Source organism: Oryza glaberrima, chromosome 11 (assembly GCF_000147395.1).
Source record: "Oryza glaberrima chromosome 11, OglaRS2, whole genome shotgun sequence".
Taxonomy (NCBI): domain Eukaryota; kingdom Viridiplantae; phylum Streptophyta; class Magnoliopsida; order Poales; family Poaceae; genus Oryza; species Oryza glaberrima.
In genome coordinates, this window is record NC_068336.1 from 11,003,728 (window position 1) to 11,012,711 (window position 8,984).

General features: G+C 42.4%; 1 protein-coding gene across 1 annotated transcript; it reads right to left on the minus strand.

Moving 5' to 3' along the window:
- Positions 1–6,493: 6,493 nt before the first annotated feature.
- Positions 6,494–8,167, minus strand: LOC127755143 (flavonoid O-methyltransferase-like protein Os11g0303600). The gene is made up of 2 exons (XM_052280785.1): positions 7,293–8,167; positions 6,494–6,966 (listed from the first exon to the last, which is right to left on the minus strand). The coding sequence occupies exons 1-2, from the start codon at positions 8,124–8,126 to the stop codon at positions 6,670–6,672; spliced, it is 1,131 nt and encodes a 376-aa protein (XP_052136745.1). The 5' UTR covers positions 8,127–8,167; the 3' UTR covers positions 6,494–6,669.
- Between the last annotated feature and the right edge of the window lie 817 nt (positions 8,168–8,984).

Genomic DNA, 8,984 nt, shown 5'->3' on the forward strand with positions numbered 1-8,984 from the left:
CTTTAAAAAAATCATATTAATCCATTTTTCAAGAAGGATTAGCTAATAATTAATTAATCATGCACTAATGAGTCATTCTGTATTGCGTGCGTGAGGGATTCCAACAGCCAAACCTAGTCTTAGATGATTCTTGTGAGAAAAATGGTTAAACAAAGGATTATTGCATACTCAATCAAGCTCTAAGGAATGCAAGGCATCAAAAGAACAGATGTATTGTCAGAATTTCCTATCGTCCTTAATTACTTTTGTGATTATAAGAGCATGACTAAATTGCATCTACCCTAATGTAATGAACAAGACGAGGGTGAAATACCAAGGAATGTAAAGGTATAAGGAATGTAAAGGTATCTATCATCTTGTCTAGAGACGTCGAAAATAATATGCCAAGAACTCCAGCTCCTTAAATCCTTAAAGTAATTAGAGACATCTGGTGAAAAGGAACAAATGTAACTTTCATACTTATTATCACTAAATGTACACCCCATAATTGAGGGAGAGCAAGTTGAGACCTGGCAAATGGTATGAAACCTCAGAATAGACATGCCACATCTTTCCATCAAGGAAGAGAACAAGCAGTTGGAGTACATACCAATGCTGGCACACTTAAAGAACCATGCCTACGCAAATAAGCATTAAGCGAGAACAAGAAGCATAAGAAAATTGTATTATGGACAATAGAAGTTGGCATTAAGACCTATTATGGACAATGTTTATTTACATAGTAAAATTCATTAGCAGTCAAGTAGAAGTTGAAAAATCAACTAAAGGATCAACCCCACAAGTTGATCCTTTGATAGTGGACTGTTAATGAAATTTTGGATTGGGTATTGGCATACAAGTATTAAAAGCCCCAAACCAAGATGATGATACAAATATCATCAAATGAAGAAAGAAAGCCCACTCTTTTGAAATTTGTTTGAGATAAAATGGGACGAAACTAATGTTGCATAGGCCTATAAGCCTACATCATATGAAGAATGGAATCATAATACGTGTATGTCAGAAAATTAGCATGTGACAATACATAGGGTGCACATATATAGTTCACCATTCACAACTAGAAATATGGTTCAAAATTAGTTTAACCCCAAACCATTACCAAGAAGATAATGAAATGTATGTCGCATCAACATTAATGGATCATAGAAAATCTATAAGTCATGAAGAATCCTACAAATTTGACTAATAGATCTTTTTTTTACTGTGACCAATAGATCTTTGGGTGAACTGAATAGCGGTTGGGGAGAAAGAAAGCTATATAGGGAAATTTGTTAAATATATGATCTGAATTTTAGGCCTACAATATATTCGGATTGGTTTCCTAATATGACTACGTATTATAGGATTAATTTCCTACTAGCTCTTCGTGCCTTTGCCTATTAGGACTCGTATATTTCTCATATATATATTTCTTGTAAGCCGCACGAGGAGTGTGCGATAACCCAATGTATCCTCTGCGTTTGTATAACTTCTCAATATTGACCCTTGCCAGTCAGTGCCCGTAGTTTTTTTCCTGTAAGGGTATTTTCATGTAAAATTTGTGTCTCCGTTGTGCATCTATTTTCATAACAAGTGGTATCAGAGTGTTGGAGTTCTATCTATACCAGCTATCGGCCCGTCCATCGATGAATCTAACAGGTGGCGGCAGGCGCGCATGCTCCCATCATTTCGTCGAGTTCAATTGTTAGGAGATATCTATCTCTTACCTGTGGCCATCACGTTTGTCGATTCTCATAAATTCGGTCTATTCGATGAGATCGAACTGGTCACATATATCAAAACCAAAGCCACAGCGCTTCCACATCGGATCGAGGACTACCATATTGCCAGGTGCATCTACCGCATGCATTTGCTTGTAACCGGAGTAAAATTAAGTCGACTGTTGTGCACATCTGCTAGCCAGGTCAAGGCAATCAGCCATCATTGCCCTATCTACATGAATTTAATTTCACGTGCGATTAATACTATGTGCACACATCCTTCGTACCAGGAAATAAATTCAATTTGCAGCGATTTCTATTCTGTTCTGGTAAATCCAAATTCATGTTCAATTGCTACATTAACAACCCAAGTCTACCAAGAGGTTTATACGGTGATCCAAATACTTAGTTTTTGCACTCTGAATGTGTTTTGTGTTTCTGCATTTTATTCACAAGGCGAGTTTGAAGTATTATCGACCACTCCTAGATTGAGATGCAATATTCTCATTATGGCAAGTGAAGATGCAAGTTGGCACATCTATCTAAGAGGAGAAGCATGCAGAAAACAAGAAGCACATCCAAGTTGTCAAGAAGGAGCCTTGCTCCTATCTAGATCACAAGGTGATCAAATTTTTCGGTGAATTTTGCTAACATGATATTGTTGGTATTTCTTAGCGACTAATTCCCAGCAGTAGCACTAGAAATAATCCTGGTATATTATGGTTACAGATATGATCCGCAAGCGCACGGATATACCATTGTAGCATTTCACCCGGGAGTATTCCAAAGTATCGCAAGGGAAGATATGATAAGAGAGAACTATGCTAACAATTCATATATTACTTATATACATCAAAGTCTATGCAGGGGTTAATTCAGTTCAAAGGGTAGGGTGACACATAGAAGAAAGAATTAAGAACTACTCTCACTAAAATATAGTTTAAGCTAAGTGGAGAAAGAATAAGAAAAATATCATTCCTGTACTTCTAGTATACATACATCTTTAGTCTATACTTGCTAGTATACAGTCATGCAACCAATACCTCATACCCAGTGTCCTCCTGGTGTTTCGAGAAGCCACCCCTGACTGCCGAGTTCCTTACGACAGCCCGTCATAACCATACAACCGGGGCTAAATACGGAGGAGTACCCTCCCCAGGAAATTAACTTAGGACAATATACACATGCAGAGGACACCCGTACTAAGCTGTCACCATCAGCGGCCAGCATCTGAACCACTGTATATTACCCCAATTAATGGTATCTAATAATCTAAGCACCGCGCTTACATTACTAAATACTACTCTACATCCTTGCAACCGACATAGAGCAACCGAATAATCGGACACTAAACCCACACCAATACACCTATCTGGAAAGCTAGTTACACGACTATATTGATTCAAGTATAAAGTAAAATCGGCACTCAAGTAATATGAATGGAATAAAATACCGAACTTGTATAAAGAAGAATATTCTATTAATTCAATAAGTCTTACAAAAGAAGAAAGTAAAGCTATTAAAGCCATACCAGAAATCTCCTGAAGACTTGAGGACTATGAAGACTATTCTATTTCCTACTCCACTAGCACTAGAACTACTAAACAATACTTGAGAGAGCTCTTGATCTTCTTCTTGAGGTGTGTGCTTGGAATGAAGGAAGTGAAGGGGTATTTATAGGTGGAGATGACTTGGGAGGGTGGAGATCCTCCATAGCATCCAACGAACATCTTCCTTCTCCTCATGCCATCTGTCCTCCTGAAGTCGGTAATAGCGTGGGAACCGGTCATAACGACCTTAGGTAGTGAGTAGCCTGTGTAAGATGGGGCCGATTGGGCTCAGTGGTGGGTCGGCCGACCCCTTGCTGGCTCTTCTGGCCCCAGCTTTCTCCAGTAGACTCCCATGTTGGCCCCTAAATCAGTGACATACATTCTAGGCCCATTTGTGATTGTTCAATTGGACTTTTAGGCCTTCTCATGCAATTGCACATCACCGGCAGACTTTCGACTGATTGATCGATATATTTCCTCCTCCTCTTCATTTATGAGTGCTTCTCCTGCATACATGTTAGTAGCATAGCATATAGTGGAAGTAATTATTTTATTTAGGAATTATGCATTGCAAGCATAGCTAGTCTTCATATATTGGATAATATTGATGGTCGAAACTGGTTATCATGAGATCTAAGTACTTCGTTTTGTACAGAAAAGTTCATGATTCTGCTAGGATTACATAAATTCATGCTAGTAGACTCAGGATTTTATTTCCATGGCGAGTTTGAAGTTTGGGCATCATGTTTCGCGTCGCTGCTTAGTTCACACAGGTTTATACTAGCAGATTCAGGATTTATTCCCAATGGTGAGAGTATGGTCTACTTCTTTTGAATCGAGGGTGTTACATTATAGTCATAGAGATTGTTTGGCGCACAATGATTTTATCTATGTGAGATTCTTTGGATATTGACAATTTTTATGCTACAAGAAAATTGGTCTCAAGGTGAAGATTGTTAAACATGTGATCCAAATATTAGGACTACAGTATATTTAGATTAGTTTTCTAATAGGACTCTATATTATAAGATTAGTTTTCTACTTGGACTTTGTGTCTTCGCCTATTAAGACTCCTATATTTCTCTTGTAACCCTCATGAGGAGTGTGTGACAACCCAATGCATCCCCCTGCGTTTGTATCCAACTTCTCAATATTGATCATTGTCGGTCGGTGCCCGTGGTTTTTTCCCGCAAGGGTTTTTCCACGTAAAATTCGTGTCTCCGTTGTGCATCTATTTTCATAAAAAAATTATCCCAGACGGATGACTTAAGGTTCCTCCCACGAAGAAATATCTTCGCAGACAAAGCTCCTAAGATGTCCGTCTAGGATAATATACTATCTTTCATGTCGGACGTCTTAAATCTCTGCCTGGAATGATACATTTTCGTAGTTAAGCCTCCGCCTTGGACGTTTGGGAGCAAAAATCGTGCATGCATGCTTAGTGAAAAGGACCTCGTATGCGAAACATTTTCCTAGTAGTGATAGAGGAAACCCACTCAATAATAGTATTTGGGAGCACTGCTTGGGATCGATAGACCTCAAATATAGCTCGAGCTCCCAGTTCTTCACAATCTTATAGTCACTGAAGCCTGCTGTGCCTGCTGTCTTGAATAGATCACGCCACTCATTTTCATCTCGCTGTCGACCTTTGGTTACGACCATCATAACCACATTGATGAGGAGTTGGGCTTCTAGAAGTGGCCCTGAAGGAGCCCCATTCACTATGTCAGTGATAATCACCTTCCATCCATATTCTCCGTTTGGAATAGTTTTGTTGCATTGGGCTAGTATCTTCACGTAATCCTCAACATTCCAGTGGTGAAGCAGAAGCTACCATGCACAAAACAGTCACCAAAAAAATTAACAAATGCACAATTTGGTCAAATGTTTCTTTTTATTACTAATATATATATTTGGTCAAATGTTTGTTGTATAATTAGATTATAACTTAAATTGGTATTTAATCTATTTGATTTGTTGTCTTTGCTTTACATGTGATTCGTGAAATATTTTATCATGTTTTCTTCGTATGCTTTGGAATTTAGTTATTCGTAGGTTTGTTTTAAAATAAATTTCCATACAACTCAAGCAATGATCACGACATGATGCAAAAGTTTTAAAAACTTTGAAACCTTAATGCTTTTTCTTAACTAGAATGTTACAAACCTACCCCATTAAGCAAATCATGTCCAGTAGATTAAGGTAGAGTTGCAAGGTTACATGGACTTATTTGTCCAAGCAAAAATTTCGGGTATTATTAGTGTAGGGACATGACCCTCTAAATAGAATTGTGAGGTTACATGGACTTATTCGTCCATGCAAAAGAAATCAAACATGTGTCCAGTATACTTAAGGCTGGGGAGACCAAGTTGGTTGTGGGTGATGTTGAATTGTTATTCATCTAGGATGACTTGCATGTTTAAAGTATTCCCTCCATCAGCATCTACAATCAAAGCCACACCTAGAGTGCCTAGGGGCACTCATCTCTCAATGGAGGTTACATCTAAGTGGTCTCTTCAAAATCTGAAGCAACCGAATAAAGGTACTCAACCCCACAATGGGTGTCCCAACCAAAAATCCCAGGGTGGGTGTTTTCCTATACTACCCCTCTCTTCTCCCCCCCTCTCTCTCTTCTCTTTTTTCTTTGCTCCTGCTTCTTCTTCGTCGCCCCTCCTCTTCTTCTTTTCTTCGCCTCGTCTCACTTCCTTCGCCCGTCGCCGTCCTCCCGGGAGTCTCGCGCTGCACCACCACAGACACCGCCGCCGCCTCCCTCCTCGTCTAGACACCGCCGCCTTACTCCCTCTCCATCTCTCTCCCTCCGCCTCCGCTCGCCTCTTTCTCTAACCCGTAGCCGGCGGCCGGAAGGGCGATGAGGAGGGCTGCCGCCGCCGCTGGAGCAACGCCGTTGCTGGTGGCCGACGACTTATGGCGCGGTGGTCAACGGTGAGCAGCGCATGGATCTGACATGCCGGCAACCGGATCTGGCGTGACGGCAGCCGGATCCGCCGCTCGTCTCCCTCTCCTCTCACCGGCACACAACGCGTCGTTCCGCTGCATGCCCCTGCCAAAAGCGAGCGAGGGACGTGTCCCCCAGCAGAGGCGCGTGTTCCATCGCCGGGGACGGCTCGGGCGAAACGGCTAACGGCTTCAGACGGAGGGCGCTAGGGGGACGACCTGGGGCTACGCATTGAACATGGCCTAAGTGATTTTACATATTGAAATTTTACATAAGCAAGCCGGACACATTAACTCACATGAAACATTCAACAGAAGTTTTACACGTATTAATTCACAAAACCAAGCTTGACATAGATCACATATATAACAATTTGTTTCAGAAAATATGCCCTTCCTTCCTTTATTCACTTAGATCACATCCTCCACAGAGGGGACCCACATAATTAGTGTTGGAGCCACTGCTATGGATAGACCTCAAAGACGCCTCGAGCTCCCAGTTTCTTCACAATATTGTAGTCACTGAAGCCTGCTTTGCTGAAGAGATCACGCCAATCATTCTCGTCTCGCTGTCGGCCTTTGGTCACCACCATCATAGCCACATCCATGAGGAGCTGGGCTTCTAGCAGCAGTCCTGAAGGAGCACCAATAACTATATCTATGATGATCACCTTCCCTCCATCTTCTCGGGTTGGAATAGCTTTCTTGCAATTAGCTAGGATCTTCACACAATCCTCGTCATTCCAGTGGTGAAGCACAAGCTACCATGCACAAAAAAGTCATAGAAAAGTTAACAAATGCGCAATTTGAATTACACACTTCGTGGCGAACTAGTCGTTAAATGTTCTTCTATATAGGAAATGGATTCTAATTAATCACTCAGGACGATGTCTTCCGTATTTGCATGTTATCCTAATATTATAAAAAAAATAACAAGATATATCGATATATGATATATGACTTTAAAAACATCCAAATTCAAATTCAATCATCACAAGTTATAAAAAATAATAAATCAAACTCTCACTGGTATATATACGTGCGCTGAAAATCACTTTTAATTTTAATTTATTTCAGTTAATACTACCTGGAGCATCACAGCTTGAGCAGGTGGGATCTCACGGAACATGTCGCCCGCTACGTAGTTCACCACACCAGTTCGTGTCTCGCCAATCACCCGGGGAAAGTCCAGCACGGTGCACTTGATGTGTGGGAAGGCCTCGACGATGGCCTTCGCCGCCCTGCCGTCACCACCGCGGCAATCAGTGAGCGACTCCACCCCCTGGAACACCTCACGGCACTCCCGGAGAACCGTGGGGAAGCCTGAGTGGTCGTGCGCCGCTAGAGCTTCGTTGAACATCGAGTCAGACTCCGGGTCAAGGTTCGCCATGCTCTCGTCGAACAGCGCGGCGCCGTGCACCTCCTCGAACGGCGACGGCGGCGCCGAGGACGACGGCGGCAGGTCCTTCCCGAACCAGTCCGCGAGCCCCATCGCCGCCTCCACGCAGTGCCTGGACGTCGCGGCGAGCACCACAAGCACCTGGCTCGGGTGGCCGTCGACGACGGGCGCTGCGCCTTCGCCTTCCACCAGGAGCCACGACAGCGGGGTGAGGCGGTACATCCCGGCCGACCCGGTGGCGGTGTCGTCGGCAGCGGCGAAGACGCCCGAGTTGACCAGCAGCCGCATGAGGCGGCGGAGGAACGGGAGCTTGGCGGGCGGGAGGGAGAGGGCGGCGACAAGGTCGGGCAGCGAGGCGGTGCCGCCAGCGCGGTGGATGGCGGTGGGGATGCCGAGCTTGACGGCGCACTGAAACGCCATGGACGTGACGAAGTAGAGGCTGTGGCGCCACAGGTCGGCCTGCGCGTGCAGCAGCTCGTCGTCGGTCGGTGGTGCCAACATGTTGGGAGGCTGACCTGCCATTAAAAATTGAAATCTAGCTAGCTATCTCGATCGCGATTAACTTCTCGCGACTGTGGTATGTTTGTTGTATTAGCATGGGTACGAGTGACGGGTTTAAATAGAGTGAGGCTCAGCGATTCAACTGTCAACTGTGGCTCGTGTTCAGCGTGGAAATAGAAAATTGTTGTCAATGGCCGAATGGCCTACAGTTAGATATGGTAGTTTGATTTCGTTTTTTATTTGTACACGTGTGCACTGTTATGGCGATACGATAGAAAATCTGTAGGTTGATACGTGGGTACTAGTTATTTAGAAAATCTAATTATAACAAGGTAGCCCGCGCACATGCGCGGGTATCTTGTTTAACACGTTTAAAATTTGAGACCCACTACGATTCTCTCTATTGATAGTAGAAAGTAATCTAATCCGTTGATCTTATTTGATCGAATGGTTTAGATCTATTTATACTACCACCCTAAATAGTAGTAGTTCAAACATGGAGAGACATTACTATAAAAAAAAGTGCGTAAGGGGTATAATTATAATTTAGTAGTCACTAAACCTTTTTTATTCTTGTTTGGCTTATTTCGATGGAATATGAGCTATGCCAGCACAATAAATAACCACAGATTGATCAATCTAGCCCGAAAAAAATATATAAATGAAAAGGTTACCCTTAATCAATGTATTAATGTATTAGTAAATAACGAATGGATCAGATCATTTCTACTGGTGATATAATAGTATCAGTAGAGAGCATCGGATCACCACTCAAAATTTTATAACAAATATATATGCATGAGTGATATTTTTATTGAAATATCTTTTTTACTCTATTCTAATTTATTTGGGATTACGTTGGAAATGATTTTTTTTCTA

Bases quoted from the DNA above. Each gene is read 5' to 3' on its own strand.
- LOC127755143 (XM_052280785.1), bottom strand. From the start codon at position 8,126: ATGGCAGGTCAGCCTCCCAACATGTTGGCACCACCGACCGACGACGAG. The intron at 6,967-7,292 runs GTAGTATTAACT...TGTGCATGGTAG, and splicing joins CTCAAGCTGTGATGCTCCAG to CTTGTGCTTCACCACTGGAA.